This window comes from Capra hircus, chromosome 16 (genome assembly GCF_001704415.2).
Source record: "Capra hircus breed San Clemente chromosome 16, ASM170441v1, whole genome shotgun sequence".
Taxonomy (NCBI): domain Eukaryota; kingdom Metazoa; phylum Chordata; class Mammalia; order Artiodactyla; family Bovidae; genus Capra; species Capra hircus.
In genome coordinates, this window is record NC_030823.1 from 26,979,518 (window position 1) to 27,000,292 (window position 20,775).

General features: G+C 41.0%; 1 protein-coding gene across 1 annotated transcript in view; it reads left to right on the forward strand.

Annotated features, from left to right (window-relative positions):
* DNAH14 (dynein axonemal heavy chain 14) overlaps positions 1-18,939 on the forward strand; it is a 398,456-nt gene extending 379,517 nt beyond the window's left edge. The window contains exons 81-86 of the mRNA XM_018059938.1: positions 551-747; positions 6,114-6,226; positions 10,374-10,513; positions 13,343-13,506; positions 18,185-18,331; positions 18,724-18,939. Coding sequence (XP_017915427.1) covers positions 551-747; positions 6,114-6,226; positions 10,374-10,513; positions 13,343-13,506; positions 18,185-18,331; positions 18,724-18,939 — 977 coding nt within the window. The remainder of the gene's footprint in view (positions 1-550; positions 748-6,113; positions 6,227-10,373; positions 10,514-13,342; positions 13,507-18,184; positions 18,332-18,723) is intronic.

Below are 20,775 nucleotides of genomic sequence, written 5' to 3' on the forward strand. Positions count from 1 at the left end.
CCTCATTGTCCAGAGTTGGCTCCACACCCAGCTCTGAGAGGCCGAAGTGTTGGACTGCGGTAATTTGCCCTATTAAATTTTCAACATCCATACTTTAACCCTTTAAAGAGATTCAGCCTTTACTGTTCACCTGAAACTGTCACAACATTGTTAATCTGCTATACCCCAATACAAAATAAAGTTAAAAAAAAAAGATTCATTTTGGAGCCTACAAGCTAAACTAATGGTTGAAAAAGTCAAAAGAATAATAATATTTCATGACACAAATATTTTATGAAATTCAAATTTGGGTGCCCACAAATAGAGCTTTATTGTGGTGCAGCCATGATTATTTGTTTTCACGTTGTCTATGCCTGCACCTGCTCTACATTGGGAGAGTTGAGTATCCCACAAAGCCTGGGATATTTACTAACTGGCCTTTTGCAGAAAATAGTTTTCAATCCTTGGGCTACTCACATCAAACTCCTTTAATTTCCAAAGCTTATATCTCTCCAAGTAAAGCCTCATCTTATCTGAAAGATGCCACAGTTTTTTTCTTCTTTTAATCCAGGCTATGATCCACTTATCCACTGTGTCTTGCTAACCTTTTTGATCCAAGAAATTGAAAGATTTGATCAGTTGCTATCTATTATACATAAGTCTCTGAAAGATCTTCGACTTGCTATAAAAGGAGAGATTATCCTTACCCAAGAATTGGAGGAAATATATGACTCTTTTCTTAATACAAAAGTGCCCAAATTGTGGCAGGTAAGCAATTATCCTTTCCCATTCACACACTTGATTGAAATAAATGCCCTAGTTCTAGGGAAGGGGTAAGTTAACTATGGTATAGACTCATGATGAAATATTACGTATCCATTAAAAGATGTTGACTTTTATATATATTTTTGGTGACAATATATACTTTTGGTGTGAGTATATATTAATAAAATCTGAGAGAGCAATTTGGCAATTCTGCTTGAATAAATTTATCTAAGAGATATTTGTTGCAGGGCTTTTTATGTTTCAGCATAAAGCTGAAAACAACTCGAATGCCTCTTAATGGAAATCTGGTTAGATAAATTATGATATATCCAAATAATAAGGTATGTGTTGATATGCTAGAAAGATCTCTAAGATCTTTTTCTCTAAGAAATTTTTTTAAGTTTTAGAACACTAAGTCATTTTTAAGGATTATAAAAATATGTATACTTCTATAAAACACATGCTTACATAAATGTGTATAAAAACACATATGTTTTAGATTCAAGAAACCCAAGTTAAAATTTTGAAAGTTCAAAAAAGCGAAAAGCACTGGGCTGACAGCCCCATCCCACCCCCACTAGGGCATCCAAGAGGCACATCAAGGGAGATGGGACTGAGAACAGGTCCACAAAGAAAGCATGGGCCTGGTAGGGGCCAGCTGGTGCCCAGCACCAGGATGAGCTCGGGTCCCAGGTCAGCTCCAAGGTAAACTCACTGCAGGCTGAGGTCTGCTGATAACCAGTGACTGGAGGGAGCCAGGCAGCTGTGTACAGTGGGATGGGGAGAAGGTGGGGGTAAGGGGATGTTGCTTGTGCAGAGGGCTGGTGGCTGTAAAAATTTCTTTTGTAATGTAGGAGATGGGGGTGAAGTATGTGCTGCCTCAAAATTCTGGCCTCGCTTGGCCCATTTGCTCTCTGGCAATAAATTGTTTCTATTAGCCAAAAAAAATTCTATAGGCAAAAAATAAAAGATCATAAGAACATACCCAGAATGCAACCCAGAGAGACTAAGAATGGAAACTATGAAAGAGCTTTGAAGATTCACAGAGGGCAAGCAGACTGTCCAACGTTAGTTTGACTGAAGTTCAGAAGAGGAGAAGAGAGAGGATGAAGCAGAGGCAGTAATTAAAGGAATAAGAGCTGAGAGTTTTCCAGAATTGATAGATGTAAGAAGTTCAATGAATCCCAAGCAGTGTACATCTTTTTTAACTTATGTGTAGATACATCCTGATAAACCTGCAGAAAATCAAAGAAAAACTCTTCAAAAGCAGCGAGAAAAAAGTAACTTTCAAAGGAATGGAAACGGTATCTCCATCGTGTCAAACAAAATGAACTGTTAAACTAAAATTGTATATACAAAAAAAAAAATTGTATATACAAAAATGTTTCAAAAATTAAGATAATGGGAATTCTCTGGAAATCCATTGGTTAAGACTGTGCCTTCCAATGCAGGGAGTGAGGATTCTTAGCTCCCTGGTGTGGGAGCTAAGATCCCACATGCCTTGTAGCCAAAATAAAATAACAGAAGCGATACTGCAGCAAATTCAATGAAGACTTTAAAAATGGTCCACATCAAAAACAAAACTTTAAAAACAAAAGATGAAATAAAAAAGACCAAAACAAGAAAATGCTGAGAGAGTTCATCATTAGCAAATGCTAAGGGAAGCCCTGAATGCCTTTCCTCATTTCCAGCAGGAAGGTGGAAGGAGGTAAGGGGGGAAGCTCTGAGATGTGAGACGGAATGAAGAGGCGGAAAAGTGGTAAATGAGGTGGTGAATAAATTTTAAGAAAAATAAAAATCAACAACAATATTAATATCCAGTGGGATTATTTTTTTTAAAGAAGGATAGAATATTGAACATTTTGAAATGGAAAGGGCAAGAATAGAAAGGGTCAACAATAACATATAAGCCAACAGTGGGGAGGATATGGAATTTTTAGGTCTCAGAGAAGGACATTAAAAGTAATAATAACCCATAGATTTTTACAAATTAATTATGCATTGCTGTAATTTTTAGGGTAATCACTAAAACATTTGAAACAAATTGCAAAGGAGGGAGAAATGCTTGTTATATTGTTTTGTAAATAAAAAATTTTTTAAGATTCAAAATAGCATATACAGTATAATCTCAACAATATAAAAAGTATATAATCCCCTGCACATGAGTATCAAGAAACATGTACAAAAGTATTCAGAACATCATTATTTATAATGATAAAATACTGGAGACAACTAAAATGTGTCATTCACAATAGGATGGAAAAATACAGGGTATATTCTTATGTTAGACTATACCAGCAGTGAAAGGGAATGAACTACAGCTACAAGCATCAGGAGGATATGCTCAAAAATAAGGATGAAATCACACACAGACAGACACACAGTCAATTCTTATTATTTATGAATTACATCTTTGTGAATCTGCCTACTTTCTAAAATGTATTTGTAATCGAAATGTAGGCAGACACATGAAAAGTAGCTCAACATCATTCATCATCAGGGAAGTGCAAATCAAAACCAGAATGAGGTATAATTTCACATCCTACTAGGATGGTTACTTCCCTGGTGGTGCAGTGGTGAAGAACCCACCTGCCAGTGCAGGAGACGCAAGGATGCTGGTTTGATCCCTGGGTCAGGAAGATCCCCTGGAGGAGGGCACGGCAGCCCACTCCAGTATTCTTGCCTGGAGAATCCCATGGACAGAGGAGGCTTGCAGGCTAGTGTTCATAGGGTCACAAAGAGTCGGACACAACAGAGCACTCACTCACGCTCATGATGGTCAGAATAAAAAATGCAGACAACAATAAACATTGCAAGGATACAGAGACATTGAAATCTTCATATACTGCTCTTGGTAAAATGGTGTAGCCACTATTGGAAAATAGTATTTTATTTCCTCAAATAGTTAAACATAGAGTTGCCATTTGACCCATCAGTTCCAACCCTAGGTATATTCCCAAGAGAAGCTGAAACACTTACCCACACAAAAAAACTTGTCATGACTGTTCACAGCAGCATTATTCAGAGCCAGAAGATGGAAGCAACTCAAATATTCCTGATGAATGGACAGAATCTTGATGAATAAATTATATGGTTTGTGAATTATATCTCAATAAAGGTATTTTTAAAACCTATAGTAGAAAACATAGAGTTTAGAGAAAGCAATGACAATTATAAATACTTAAAAAGTGAGTGCAAGCTGTGAAGAGAATTGAGATACTGGATCTACAAGCTGCACATACTTAGAATCATAAGGCTTCGCAGCTTGAAAGGATCTTGGGGTTCCTCGGCTCCAATATCCTGATTTTCCAGATATGGAAACTGAGCAGCAGAGCGGCTTCATGACTTACTGAGAAAGTTGACCAGTGAAAGGGCTGGGAGTCACATGCGTTCAAATTTAAGTTGAGAGAGCATGGCTCAATTGGAATCCTCTAGGTTTAGTTACCTATGGGTGAAATGAGGGCACATCTGACCGAATGGCAAGAGCTGAAATTAGCCAGGGAGAAATGTATGGCTTGGACAATTAGGTGGGCAATAGTACCATTTAGAGACAGAGTGGGCAGAAACAGAGTCTGTTCGAGGGCAGATGCTGATATCCTGTTTTGGACATGAAACATCTCGAGAAGCTAGGGGAGGCTTCCAAGTGAAGCTATCCCGGAAAAAGTGGATGAGAGTGCAAAGCAAGATATCTGTACTATCAGCTTAGACAAAGTAGTGGAAACCACCGTGAATTAGATCTGACAGAATGTAAAGTAGGGAGAGAAGAAGGCTGAGGGAATATTAGGCAACACCATCTGAAAGGGAGGGAAACAGAGGAGGAGTCCAAGAATGAAACCTTAGAAGTAGAGAATTCAAGAGAAAGTTAGGATTGAGTGTGGACACAGAAGTCAAGGCAGGAGAGGGAGGAGGCAATCAACTTAGTCAAAAGCTGCAGAGAATACAAGTTAGACGAATGGGAGGGATGAGTCTAGGGTGGGATCACGAATATGGAATGTGTAAGGTCCTTGATGACTTCTAATGAAGACACCAAATGACAACAGGTTTGGCAGGCAATGGGAAGAGGGGACAGGAGTCGATGAACTTGTTCAAGAAGCCTGACTAGAGAAAAGAAGAGCAAGCCTAGAGAGCTACAAGGGGCCTTTTTTGCCTGCTTTGCAACACACAAGTAGGGTGGTGTTTTTATTAACTTTACTGAGGAAAATTTTACAATGATAGTTGTATATACTTAAAGTGTACAACAAGATGATTTGATATACATATACATTGTAGAATGATTACCAAGATCAAGATAATTAATGCATCCATCACCTCACATAGTTAACGCAGTTAACTTTTCTTATGGTGGTAAGAATGATCAAGATCTACTCTCAGCAGTTTTTAAATACAAAATACCATATTATTACTATGCTTTAGATCCTCAAAAGTTATTCTTCTTATGACTGAAAATTTGTACTCTTTGATCTACATTATCATATTTCCCCCTCCCATCTACTTCTGGCAACCCCCATTCTTCCGAGGAACATTGTTTCTATACGTAATTTGTGTAGAGTTTTTATCATGAAAAGATGTTGAATTTTGTCAAATCCTTTTTGTGCATCTATTGAAATGATCATAGGATTTTTATCCTTCATCCCTACATTGTGGTGTATCACATTTTTTGATCTTCATGTTTAACTATCCTTATCTCCCAGGGCTGAATCCCACCTGATCACTCTTTATGATCCTTTTAATCTATTCTTGAATGCAGTTCACTATTCCTTTGAGGATCAAACAAGCAGGACTGCGTGTTAGGTGGCTTGTGTATTTAAGATAGAAGAGTGTGTTAATAAACAAAGGGATGGAAAATGGAAGTTGAAGCTTCAGAAAAGCAAAAATACTCCAGAAGTGCTGTGCAGTGCACAGGGGCAGGAACCAGCTTGACTCGAAACTGGAAGGAAAAGAGGGGGGGAAGAGACAGTGGGTGGAGATTTATAGTATTTTGTATAGGGGAAGGCCAGAAAGTTGAGATTACTTAGACTTAATGGCCTGTGAAGGTAATCTTCCCAGGTAAGGGGAAAGAAGTCGGTGGGTAGAGGGGTGGGCAGCAATGAAGACTGATTGGAGAACTTGAAAAGAAGGAGGAAAGACTAGCCAGGATGGAAACTTGTAAGTGTTTTATCCAAAGCACTGTTAAGGTCGAGCTGATTTGCCCTGGTTAAGAATTTTCAGATTTCTCACCTAAGTGCTTTCAGTTGGAAAATAGCATCTTCTTGCCAAGTTATTTATTTCTGGCAATTGAGTCTGTCACCAAAGTGTACAGATATGTTCTTAATGCCTTCAAAGACAAATCTTTAAAAAAAAATGATGTGCCTGTTTCTCAATCCCAACAGAAATATGCCTACAAGTCAAGTAAAGCCCTGAGTTCCTGGGTGAATGACCTCATCCAGAGGCTGAACTTCTTTAACACCTGGGCCAAAATGGCATATACCGCAATGCATCATCGGTATGTAGAAAGGCTGTTTTTATGTTTCTGCGTCATTTTTATTTTGAACTTAATGGTTTCACCATGTAATTTCACATCCTTGGCCTCTGAGTTCTCACTGCAACATGTGAATTTAAACAAAAGAGATGTTCTTTTTTTTTTTAATCTAAAAAATTTTAGGGTGTTTTATTTAAGGTGCAAATGTGTTAATTTCAGTATTTTTTAAGAGCTTGGGCTTTTTATTTTAAATTTTATTTAATTGAAGGATAATTGATTTACAGAATTGTGTTGGTTTCTGCCAAACATCAACATGAATCAGCCATAGGTATACATATGTCCCCTTCCTCTTGAACCTCCTCCCATCTCCCTCCCCATCCTACCCCTCAAGGTTGTTACAGAACCCCAGTTTGAGATCCCTGAATCATACAGCAAATTCCCATTGGCTATCTATTTTACACATGGTAATATAGGTTTCCATGTTACTTTCTCCAAACATCCCACCATCTCCTCAAAAGGAGGGATTCTTATCTTCAGTTTAGGAGGAGGAAACAGAGATCTAAGAACTGGAGAGTTCCTTCCAAGGTCACTCTATCCTAAGAGACAGAGGTAGAAACAGAACCTAGTACCTTCCTCTTTCTGTTATGCTACACTGTGTCATGTGACACTAGCAGGAAGAAATGGGAAAAGAAATAAAAACTAATTACTTATAATTTAAAATTTTTTAATACATAGCACAAAACAATTTGAAAGGCATGACAGTAGTTCACATTTAAGGAGTGCCTCACAGGGTGTTGGGCTCCCCAGGTGGTTCAGTTCAGTTCAGTCACTCAGTCGTGTCCTACTCTTTGTGACCCCGTGGACTGCAGCATGCCAGGCCTCCCTGTCCATCACCCACTCCCAGAGCTTGCTCAAACACATGTCCATCGAGACGGTGATGCCATCCAACCATCTCTTCCTCTGTCATTCTCTTCTCCTCCAGCATCAGGGTCTTTTCCAATGATTAAGTTCTTTGCATCAGGTGGCCAAAGTATTGGAGTTTCAGCTTCAGCATCAGTCCTTCCAGTGAATATTCAGGACTGATTTCCTTTAGGATGGACTGGCTGGATCTCCTTGCTGTCCAAGGGACTCTCAAGAATCTTCTCCAACACCATAATTCAAAAGCATCAATTCTTCGGCATTCAGCTTTCTTAATAGTCCAACTCTGACATTCATACATGACTACTGGAAAACCATAGTTTTGGCTAGAAGGACTTTTGTCGGCAAAGTAATGTCCCTGCTTTTTAATATCCTGTCTATGATGGTCATAGCTTTTCTTCCAAGGGGCAAGTGTCTTTTCATTTCATAGCTGCAGTCACCATCTGCAGTGATGTTGGAGCCCCCAAAAATAAAGTATCTCGCTGTTTCCATTGTTTCCCCATCTATTTGCCATGAAGTGATGGGACCAGATGAGACCAGAGACTTAGTTTTCTGAATGTTGAGTTTTAAGCCAACTTTTTCACTCTCCTCTTTCACTTTCAGCATTATTGGTTGGGTCATAGACTTGGATTACTGTAATATTGAATGGTTTGCCTTGGAAATGAACAGAGATCATTCTTTCATTTTTGAGATTGCATCCAAGTACTGCATTTTGGACTCTTTTGTTGACTATGATGGCTACTCCATTTTTCCTAAGGGATTCTTACCCACAGTAGTAGATATAATGGTCATCTGAGTTAAATTCACCCATTCCAGACCATTTTAGTTTGCTGATTCTGAACTTCCAGATGTTCAAGCTGGATTTAGAAAAGGCAGAAGAACCAGAGATCAAATTGCCAACCTCCACTGGATCATCGAAAAAACAAGAGAGTTCCAGAAAAAAAAATCTACTTCTGCTTTATTGATTATGCCAAATCCTTTGACTGTGTGGAGTACAACAGACTGTGGAAAATTCTTCAAGAGACGGGAATACCAGACCATCTGACCTGCCTCCAGGGAAATCTGATGCTGGTCAAGAAGCAACAGTTAGAACTGGACATGGAAGAATAGACTGATTCCAAATAGGGAAAGGAGTATGTCAAGGCTGTATATTGTCACCTTGCTTATTTAACTTATATGCAGAGTACATCATGAGAAATGCTGGACTGGATGAAACACAAGCTGGAATCAAGATTGCCAGGAAAAATATCAGTAACCTCAGATACACAGATGACACCACCCTTATGGCAGAAAGCAAAGAACTAAAGAGCCTCTTGATGAAAGTGAAAGAGGAGAATGAAAAAGTTGACTTAAAACTCAACATTCAGAAAACAAAGATCATGGCATCTGGTCCCATCACTTCATGGCAAATCAATGGGGAAACAGTGGAAACAGTGACAGACTTTACTCTTTTGGGTGCCAAAATCACTGTAGATGGTGACTGCAGCCATGAAATTAAGAGACGCTTGCTGCTTGGAAGACAAGCTACGACCAACCTAGACAGCATATTAAAAAGCAGAGACATTACTTTGCTGACAGAGGTCCATTAGTCAAAGCTATGGGTTTTCCAGTAGTCCTGTATGGATGTAAGAATTGGACTATAAAGAAAGCTGAGTGTTGAAGAATTGATGCTTTTGAACTGTGGTGTTGGAGAAGACTCTTGAGAGTCCCTTGGACAGCAAGGAGATCCAGCCAGTCCATCCTAAAGGAGATCAGTCCTGAAATGGAAGGACTGATGCTGAAGCTGAAACTCCAATACTTTAGCCACTTGATGCGAAGAACTGATTCGTTTGAAAAGACCCTGATGCTGGGAAAGATTTAAGGTGGGAGGAGAAGGGGATGACAGAAGGTGAGATGGTTAGACGGCATCAATGACTAAATGGACATGAGTTTGAGCAAACCCCGGGAGTTGGTGATGGACAGGGAGGCCTGGCGTGCCGCAGTCCATGGGGTCACAAAGAGTCGGACATGACTGAGTGACTGAACTGAACTTTCACTTTCATCAAGACACTCTTTAGTTCTTCCTCACTTTCTGCCATAAGGGTGGTGTCATCTGCATGTCTGAGGTTATTGATATTTCTCCCAGCAATATTGATTCCAGCTTGTGCTTCATTCAGCCAGCATTTCACATGATGTATTCTGCATATAGGTTAAATAAGCAGGGTGACAATATACTACCTTGACATACTCCTTTCCCAATTTGGAACCAGTCTGTTTTTCCATGTCCGGTTCTAACTGCATACAGATGCTTCTTGACAGATTTCATACAGATTTCACAGGAGGCAGGTAAGGTGCTCTGGTATTCCCAACTCTTTAAGAATTTTCCAGTTTATTGTGATCCACAAAGTCAAAGGCTTTGGGGTAGTCAATAAAGCAGAAGTAGATGTTTTTCTTGGACTCTTTGCTTTTTCTATGATGCAACGGATGTTGGCAATTTAATCTCTGGTTCCTCTGCCTTAATGGTATAGAATCCACCTGCTGATGCAGGAGACGCAGGTTCCATTCCTGGGTTAGAAAGATCTGGAGAAGGAAATGGCAACCCATTCCAGTATTCTTATCTGGAGAATCCCACAGACAGAGGAGCCTGGTGGCCTATAGCCCATAGAATCACAGAGAGTCAGACATGACTGAGAATGCACACACACTTACAGGGTGCCATTTTTCAATGCATTTTGCTCGTACTAATCAAGTTAACTCTCATAATAACCCTGTGATATGAAGTAGGTACTATTATTTATCATTCTCATTTTAGAGATGTGGAAATCGACACAAAAACATGGAGCAACTTGCCCAAATTTTCACAGCTAGAAAGTGGAAGTATTGAGATTTGAACCCAGAAAACCTAGTTCCAAAGTCTATACCAAACTGTCTCTTTCACCATTGAACTATAAGTGAATGTTACTGTTTATCTTCTTAGAGAAAGCAGTAACTCAAACCCAATCTGCAAGATACCACAAAGCCCAGTCAAGATCCCTACTATAATAACCATATCCCTTGTTAATTGCCTTCCAGGGCTTTGTGTTCTCAAAAGCTTTAAAGCCATAGCTGGTTTTCATTAAACTATAGGATAAGGGTCCAGAGAAGGGGGAGAGTTTGAGATGAAAAGGGAAGGAGGAATCCAAGAGGAGAGGCTGGAAGAAATTGCTCAGATCATCTGAAAATGTGCAATTATTATGCCTCTAACCACACCAATCTGTGGTCTGCCTTCCAATAGGTATATGAGACTTGTTACAGCTTGGAAGCATTCCAGCACATCACCTAGCCAAGACCCCAAATACCCCACTGAGCAAAACAGTGAATTCTTTGAAGGATTTCCTGCAAGATATTGGCTCCCAGCTTTCTTCTTTCCACAAGGTGAGCATGAGAACCTGGACCAGCCCTATACCTGATCCAGGCAAGTCTGTCCTCATCCCCTCCACCAGCATTCTCCCTGTCCTCTTCCTCTCTGGGATGAGAGGTCCCTAGGATAGCCCTGCTCCCCACCCCCAGCACACACACACACACACACACACACACACACATACAGGTACCAGGGCCTCTTGCAGGCACTAGAGCAGTCTCTCTCCTCCCTCCCCATCCACGTCCTTCCCTTGCCCCATATCCTCAAGCACCAGAATAGACCCACATCCTTGTCAGACCTCACCCTCACCCTGGCAGGAGTCTCACTTCCTCATCTCTAGGTCATTAATTCTATGAGATCAGAAGCCAACAACATTAGACGCCTCCCCAAAGCCTCTACATCTTAAGAGTGGACTCCTGGAGATGGGCACCTGCCCAAGGGACTGATCCTGTGCTTCAGCCTTTTTGTTCATTTATTCATTTAATAAGAAGTAATGAATAAATGTTTGCTGGGTCCTAGGCCCCACCAGCTTACAAATGTCCAGCAGGAAAGACGGATATTCAACCAGAACCTGTTATAATAACGTATGGTCAGGGTGTAATGAGACTTGTAAAGGGGCCGCACTAGACTGTAATATCCACGAAGGCAGGAGCCAGTTCCATTTTTATTCCCTGTTGTATTCCAAGCACCAAAAAAAAGTTCTCAGTAAATATTTGAAGAAAGAGTAAGTGTCTTTCTAAATGAATATAAGAATAGATGAATATTCTTAGAGCCTAAAACAGGAGGACCTAAACTAAGGGTCAGGAAAGGGAATGCTACTAAGGAAATAACTTCTAAGATGAGACTTGAAGCTTCCTTCTTACCAGTTAGATATTATCCAGGTAGGGACAGAATAAGAGGACAGCAATTAGCACCCTTAGCGCTTACTAAATATAGTACTTATTAGTAGGTGCCAGGCACTCTCTAAGGAGTGTGTGTGTGTGTGTGTGTGTGTGTGTGTGTGTGTGAGAGAGATTTTTAATTTTTACTTATTTATTTGGCTGCACTGGGTCTTTGTTGCTGCCTGGGCTTTTGCTCTCGTTGTGGAGAGCTGGGTTTGCTCTCTGGTGGCGGTGCGTGGGCTGCTCATTGCAGCAGATTCTCGTGTTGCGGAGCACGGGCACTAGAGTGTTCAGACTTCAGTAGTCATGACACGTGGGCTGAGTAGCTGCGGTGCCTGGGCTCTGGAGCACAGGTTCAGTAGTTGTGGTGTATGGGCTTGGTTGTCTTGTGACACATGGGATCTTCCCGGAGCAGGGATCGAACCTGTGTCCCCTGCATTGGCAGGTGGATTCTTTACCACTGAGCCACCAGGGAAGCCCAGGATTTTGTCTATATTAAGTCATTCAATTCTCATGACAATCTTATAATGTTGTTACTATTATTATCCCTATTTTCAGATAAGAAAACCTAGGCAGAGAGAAGTTGTAATTTGTCCAAAATCACATAATAAGCGACTGAGCCAAGGTTCAAACTTAGCCTATCTGACTTGGAAATTCACATGTTTAACCACTGCATTAAACTATGAATAGCATATTATCAGAGAAAATATCATCCTCTCCTGGAGCATTTAGTCTTCTGAAAGGGGCACAGAGAGAGGTCACTTCTGGCTGGGTCTGTAGAGATGGTCTCTTGGGCATTGAAGAACTGTAGGGAAATTTGAGAAAGATTATCTAAGGCTAAAGGCTGAGCAAAGGCACTGAGTCAGGCCCAGGAAGTGGGTATTTAGAGTAGAGGAGACATGCCAGGATGACAGGGTTTAAATTGCCCAGTCAAAAGAAACTAAAATTCACTCTGTGTGCACTGGTGTAGTGGCTTCTAGGCAGCAGTGTTCCATGATCAAGAAGTAGAGTGGAGTTACTCAACCGGCAATTTATGCAGAACAAGAATTAAACAAGAGAAAAGGAGCTAGTGGCAAGGAGAATAGTGAAGAATTGTGTAAGGTGTCTTGGTATCAAGCTACAGAAGGCAATCCAAACTTGTGTAAGCAAAAGAGGACAAGTTATAAGCACATATAAGTGGAAGGGAAGCCAAAGGGGCCTGGCTTCAAGCATGGCTGGATGCAGGTAGTCAGTATCCTCCATGTCACTCTCAGGCTGCCTCCTCATGTCTGAGCTCTGTTTTTGCTCTATCTTGGTCTCTCTTTTTTTCTCTGCTGCACATAGCCTTTCTTGATGCAACCAAAGGAAAAAATGGCCACACGAAGTTTAGCATCTCCACAGGAAAAAGGGCCTTCCTCTTCCTAATGTCCATATGGATCTTAGTTGTGGCATGTGGGATCTAGTCCCCCAACCAGGGCTCTAACCCAGGCACCCTGTAGAGCGTGGAGTCTTAGCCACTTATCACCAGGGACGTCCTCATATGTCATTTCTTGAGAAAGGTTCTGACACACTTGGGTCTTGCCCTTGCTCCTGGGCCCCATGTTTGCTGCCAGGAAGATAAGGTACTTTGATCAGCCAAGACTGGGTCTAAAGTGATCAGGTCCTGGGATCCATAGCCCCTCTCTTCCCATGTTGAATATGGGAGGAACACTGGGCCTACAAATGCTCTCCATGTTCCCCAGGAAGCTCGCACTACTAGCCAGACTAATATCCCCAAGTCCTTAGTGAGGCAGTTGGATTTATACTCTCCTCCCATCCAGCCCTGTCTCGCGCCCACCACAGGTGTTTCCTGACACTTTCTTCTCCACTCTTCCCTTCCCATGAGATATCAGTGTTGCTAATCCCCACAGGAAACTTTGGGACAGGCACAGCTCCTGAGTCCCTGAGACTCACAAGGAGCTTGGCGCATGTTTTTCTCCAAAGCCTTTCTCATCACTGTGCTTCAAGACTATGGACGGTCCCAAGGAATCTCTACAGATGCCCTGACTTTTACCCACCATGTGATCTCGGACACCACCGACGTCAAAGACAAGGAGTTCTCCATAATCATCCAGAAGAAACTCAACATAGTCAGGAGAGCCTTTAAGGTACTGGAATACTTCAGAGGTTGGAAAGGATAATCATTCATTCATTCAATCCATCCATCAATCATTCCCTCAACAAAACTTCATTCCTCATTTACCAGGTGCCAGGTCCAATGCTAGGCACTAGAGCACGGCACAGTCTCCCTTCAAGCCCAAATGCCATCAAATGCCATCTCTCCCACTTTGCTTCTAGGGAGTTGAGAAGAATTAGAAATATATTAAATGACTAAAAGATTCAGATAAATACAATAAATGAATTTTACAACTCTCCCCTGACATAAAGGAAGACTGAATGCTGTTAGATCAGGATTTGAAGATGGTATTTCTTTCTTTCTTTCTAAGTTTTTTTTAATGTGGACCATTTTTACAGTTTTTATTTATTGCAATATTGCTTCTGTTTATAACTCTTCCCTGACATAAATGAAGACTGAACACTTCTACATCAGGATTTGAAGGCGGTATGTCTTTCTTTTCTTAACATTTTTTGACGTGGACCATTTTATGTTTTTTTTAATTTATTATAATTTTGCTTTTGTTTTATGTTTTTGGGTTTGGTTTTTTTTTTTTTTTTTTTTGGTCATGAGGCATGTGGGAAATTAGCTCCCTGAGCAGGGATCAAACTTAGACCCCCTGCGTTGGAAGGCAAAGTCTTAACCACTGGAAGCCCCCAAAGGTAATATTTCAAACAAATAGGGCAGATCGCTCCTGAGGGTTGCTCAGCTGAACTGCCTGCCATCCAGAAACCCACTCACTCCAGAGTTCAGCCACTTTCAAGGAGAAGCCCCCATCCAGCCTGCCATGAAACTCAGGGCACTCAGCAAATGTGCTGATTATGCTGGAAGCAGTTTATCTGGACGTGTGAGTGCTGCCAAGCCAGATGCTCAGGCCAACCCTAACCCCATCACGCTCCCGCCATTGTCCTACTGGTTTGAGGGCCACTCTTGTGGTTTACTAAACTCCAATCTGTTTTAGCAATCTATTTTCTATTCCAGGACCAACACCACACAGGTCAAGAAGTTTTAAGTTATATATGGAGACAGTAGAGCAAATCATTCCTCATTTTTCCTTTTTTTAAATTGAATTTTTATTCTATTACTTTTTTTTTTTTACTATTTTTGATTGTGGTAAAATAAACATAACATAAAATTTACTATTTTAGATGCTTTTAACTGTACTGTTTAGTGACATTGAGTATATCCACACTGTTGTGCAGTCATCTCCAGAACATTCTCATTTTTTCAAACTGGAACCCCATGCCCATTAAACACTCCCCATTCCAACCATCCCAACCACCACACTACTTTTTATCTCTAAAAATGTGACTACTGTAGGAACCTCATATTAGTGGAACCATAACGTATTTGTCCTTTTGTGACTGGCTTACTTGCTAGTGATGAAGAACCCCACCTGCCAATGTAGGAGACATAAGAGATGTACGTTTGATCCCCGGGTCAGGAAGATCCCCTGGAGAAGGGCATGGCAACCCACTCCAGTGTTCTTGCCCAGAGAATCCCACGGACAAAGGAGCCTGGCAGGCTACAGTCCACAGGGTCGCTGAGTCAGACACGACTCAAGTGACTTAAGTGAAGTGAAGTGTTAATCGCTCAGTCGTGCCCGACTCTTTGCAACCCCGTGGACTGCAGCCCACCAGGCTCCTCTGTCTTTTGGATTTTCCAGGCAAGAATATGAGTGGGTAGCCATTTCCTTCTCCAGAGGATTTTCCCAACCCAGGGATCGAACCTGGGTCTCCTGCACTGCTGGCAGATTCTTTACTGACTGAGCTATAAGGGAAGCCCTGAAGTGACTTCGCGCGCACATTATTTCACATAGCATAATGTCTTTATAATGTCTGTCGTCAATGTGGTAGCATGTGTCAGAATTTCCTTCTTTTTTAAGACTAGATAATATTTCACTGTATGTGTATACCACATCTCAGCTCAGGTCTCCATAACAAACACCACAAACAGGATGGCCTAAATAACAGAAATGTGTCTTCTCCCAGTTTTGGAGACTGGGAGCCTGAGATCAGGGTGCCAGCTGAGAGCTCTTCCTGGCTTGCACACAGCTGTCTTCTAGCTATGTCCTCACCTAGCTATGTCCTCACTTGGCCTTTCCTTGATGTGTGTGTGTGGAGAGAGCACAAGCTCTCTGGTATCTCTTCTTATAAGGATATTCATCTTATTGGATCAAGAAACCCCCATTCATATGACTTTAATTGCTTCTTTAGAGGCCTCATCTCTAAATACAGCTACTCTGGGCGATAGGGCTTCAATTTATGAATTTGAGGAGGGTACAAACTTTGGCCACCTGATGTGAAGAGCTGACTCATTGGAAAAGACCCTGATGCTGGGAAAGATTGAGGACAGGGAGAAGGGGGTGACAAAGAATGGGATGTTTGCATGGCATCACCTACTCAATGGACATGAGTTTGAGCAAGCTTCAGGAGATGGTGAAGGACAGGGAAGCCTGACATGCTTCAGTCCATGGGGTCACAAGGAGTCGGACATGACTTAGTGACTGAACAATAGCAACAAAAGACTTTTCGTCCACAACACCATGTTTTTTTCATCCATTCATTTGTCCACAATGCTTGAGTCGATTCTATTTGGCCATCATGAACAGTGATGGTACGAACATGGGTGTGCAAATATTGGTTTGAGTCCCTGTTTCAGTTCTTTTGGGTATAGATCTAGGAGTGGAACTGTTGGATCATATGGTAATTGTTGAAATTTTTGAGGAAATGCCATACTGTTTTCCATAGTGGCAGCATCACTTTACATTCCCATAAAGTGGCACCCCACTCCAGTACTCTTGCCTGGAAAATCCCATGGACAGAGGAGCCTGGTAGGCTGCAGTCCATGGGGTCGCTAAAAGTCGGGCACGACTGAAGGACTTTACTTTCACTTTTCACTTTCATGCACTGGAGAAGGAAATGGCAACCCACTCCAGTGTTCTTGCCTGGAGAATCCCAGGGACAGGGGAGCCTGGTGGGCTGCCGTCTATGGGGTCGCACAGAGTCGGACACGACCGAAGCAACTTAGCAGCAGCAAAGATTATTGCGTCTATGTTCATCAGTGGTACTGGCCTGTAATTTTTTGTTTCCGTCATATCTTTTTCTGGTTTTGGTTTCAGGGTAGGGCTGGCCTGGCAAAATGAGATCCAAAGCATTATTTCCTCTTAAATTTTTTGGAATAGTTTGAGAAAGATGGATGTTAACTTTTCTTAACACCCTGTGAAGCCATCTGGTCCAGGACTTTGTTTGTTGGCAGTGTTTTGATTCTGTTTCATTACTGACTCGATTTCATTACTGGTAATCAGTCTGTTAATATTTTCTATTTCTTCCTGATTCAAACTTGGGAGATTGTACATTTCTAGGAATTTATCCATTTCTCCTAGGTTGTCCATTTTATTGGCATGTTGTTCATGGTAATCTCTTATGATCTTTTAAATTGTTGTGGCCTCTTTTGTAGCTTCTCTTTCATTTCTGATTTTATTTGGGCCCTCTCTCATTTTTTTCTTGATGAGAGTAGCTAAAGGTTTGTTGATTTTGTGGTACTTTTCAAAGAATCAGCTTCATTGATTCAGTCTCATTGATCTTTTCTCTATTTTTAGTCTCTATTTGATTCACTTCTGCTCTGACTTTTATTATGTATTTTCTTCTACTAACCTTGAGTTTTTGTCCCTTTTCTGGTTCCTTTAGATGTGAGGTTAGGTTGTCTGAGATTTGTCTTGTTTCCTAAAGTCGGCTTGCATCAATATAAACTGGTCTCTGGGAACTGTTTTGCTGCTTCCTTAGCTTTTGGATCATTGTGCTTCCATTTTCATTTGTCTTAAGGTATTTTTTAAATTTCCTTTTCTATTTCTTCAGTCACCTATTGGTTGTTTAGTGGCCTATTGTTTAGCATCGGTATGCTTGTGTTGTACAGGTTTTGTTCTTGTTAATTTCTAGTCTCTTAGCATTGTGGTAGGGAACTTGATATGATTGCAGCAATCTTCTTAAATTTAATGAGACTTGTTTTTATGGCTCAGCATGTGATCTATCCTGGAGAAAGTTCCATCCGTGTACACTCAGACCACTTGCTCCTTGTAGAGAACCTCTGCAATTGTGACTATCCTTCCATTTGTGGTCTGCCTACCTAGGGCATGGGTCTTCAGTAAATACTGCATTTCTGCCCGTCTTACCTGTCTCATTTTGGTTCCTTCTTCATATCTTGAGTTGCAGAAAGTCTTCAGATCATTCTCATCGATGTTTGCTCTGTAAATATAGTGTGGCCATAGGAGGAGGTGAGCACAGGGTCTTGCTGCCCTGCCATCTTACTAGAAGATTGACTTGTTTTGCCATTGTTTTTGCTCTCTTTTTAAAAAGTGACCTAAGGATTACAATTCTAGAAATTTGAAGTTTTACTGTATTTGAAATACTTGTGAATCCAGGATCATCATACATAGATCAAAACCTACAAGTTGCTCATGCTCTCAGAGAAGGAAGAGAATGAAGTACTTGCCTTAGAACCTGGTGATGAGTATCTCTAAGGTGAAGTACTCACCCTAGAACCCACACGGCAATGGCAGGAAGTGCACCCCCTCCTCTTTGGCCTCCTTCCTGACCTTCCTCTAGAAGCAGCTTCTACTAAAGGGAACATCTCACCTGGGACCCTCTGACACCACCTCTCTTTGTTCTTAGGGCACAGACCCCACACATGTTGGAGTTCACGTCTTTGGTTTATTCATTGAGGGGGCAAGGTGGAATCACAAAGAAAAAATACTAGAAGACTCGCTACCTTGTGAGATATGTTGTGATTTTCCTGAAATATACTTCTTGCCAACAAAGGTAATCTCCCAGATGTTTATCACAAAGTTTTAAACCACTGAGCTTTCCCTCAGTAGTACCAACCATTCCTGCTAGTTTCCATCCTTATGATTTCACTAGGGAGATTGACCAATATACTTCAGACTACAACATGTAAAATAGCCCCAAATACTCCTAAAACCTAAAATAGATGCTGTACAAACATCCAGTGTGATTTCTCAAGAATACATACTATAAAGCTATACTAGTGACTCTAAAAAATCAGGCATAATTCTATATGTAGTTACATAACCACATAATCACCTAAATGTATTCAATTTATAACAAACTCCCCAAATCTAGTATAAAAGAAATTGAGCTGCTGGCTTACTTAACTGTGTAATTTGAGTTTTTTTTTTTTTTTTTTTTTTTAGATTTCTAGTGAAAGTTCAACTGCATCTAAGCAGACAGAGCCAGAACTCTATACGTTTGAATGCCCAGTTTACCAGACACCTGAGAGGTCAAGTATTTTGACAGCTGCTGGTTTATCCTCAAACTTTTTAACATCTGTGTACTTATCCACAAAGAAACCTCCTAGTCATTGGATCACAATGCAGGTTGCACTGCTGTGTGAGGAGAATGAAAAATAAAACTTCCATAGCAAACCATGTAATCGTTGACTCTAACCAGTTACACGCTTCAAGACATTCACATGGAGTCAACATCCTTCATGAACAAAATCTGTGTGATCAAGGCAGATTAGACAGTGCCATCTCTTCCTTCCATTTGTATGTGAAAACTTTTAACATGTAGGGGAAGCTCCCAGCTGCTTCCATTCTAAGCAATATCCCTGTGGGTGGGCTCTCCTCCAGGTGAGAGAACATGGCCCCAGAAAGCAGAAGGTCTGACTTTTCTAAAAGGGAAAGCCACGGCAACTAGCATGGCATTAGGGCATCTAATTCTTATGGAATTTTTGACTTTAGAGCGATTTCTGCAATTATATACAATAAAACATATACATGAAGAGTAGTCCTTTGGAATACTTTCCCAGGCTGCTCTGAGAGAACACAGAACATGACACTGTTGGCCTGACTGCAGACTTCTGAGACAAAAAGTCTTCCCTGAAAGAAATGATCTTGTTTTGATTTCACCAGATTTTCTCTTTCCACTGAAAAACCAATGCTGAGAATTTAAGTGTCAAAACTGGGTGAAAATTGCATGTCAAAATGTATTTCTGTAGGTAGATTTTTATTGTTGAACACCAACTATGCTGAACTCATATTCCTATACCTTCAGGCCACCTATGTACTATGTGGCATATCGATCTTTATACATGAAGACACTGGTGCTCCTGGAGCTTGCGTTGCCCAAGCTCACACTGCCAGAAGCAGGGCTTGGATTCCAAGCCATCTTTGTTGTCACATTACCTCAGCAGTGGGCCCATTGGCAGAAAATAAATCCCATGTTTCCACAAATGAAGATCAAACAATCCCTTCTATCTGCAATAAGGGGGAGAAGAGGTTGTGGAGAGGTTGTGGAGAGAACTAGTCTAGTTCATACCAGAACTAGACTCTAATAGCCATGAACAAAATATTAACATCCACTTACTTTTGTGGCTAGGAAACTACACTGAAAGTCACATTATCAAAAACATACACATTGTGAATCTAATTACACACAGTGCTGTAGAAAATAATTAGAAAGACCTAGCCCCTGTCATTCAGGAACCAATAAGAAAATGACAAATAAAGGATTTCAACAAAAGAAACAAGCTGCTGCTGCTGCTGCTGCTGCTGCTGCTGCTGCTGCTGCTGCTGCTAAGTCACTTCAGTTGTGTCCAACTCTGTGAGACCCCATAGACGGCAGCCCACCAGGCTCCCCCATCCCTGGGATTCTCTAGGCAAGAACACTGGAGTGGGTTGCCATTTCCTTCTCCAATACATGAAAGTGAAGGAGGTCTTGTTTGGTCCTTGAATTCATTAAAATAGTTTTAGCAATTATCCATGATTTGCTAAAACGAAACAGTCCATGAGTTACAGAAACCACCAATAAGCAAACTCTTTTCCACAGAGTACAAAAATAAGACCAAGAATCACATGATGTGATATTTTGAACTTAATTGGTTTTGGAGTGTATTCTGACACACCCACCTTCTGCAAAGTCATTTCATACTGCGAAGAGAGATAAAGACATGGTGTCTGATCTCACTGACACACAAATGTCTCTCACATGCATGTACTGGCTTTCAAATGCACTTAGGTGCATCTGTAATTAATACAAATTCATTTGAAAGCATTACTGAGTCTATGACACTTTTGATCATTCCTCTATTAACTTAAAGAACAAATACTAAATCTATGATCACCATCTGCAGGTTAAGACCCTCCACTAACCCTTTTCAAGCTCTGATGTCTGAGAACCTTGATGCAAACTGCAGTTTGCCAGGGGTCTCAGTCTACCTTTTGGATTCCTCGTGGTCCAGGAGG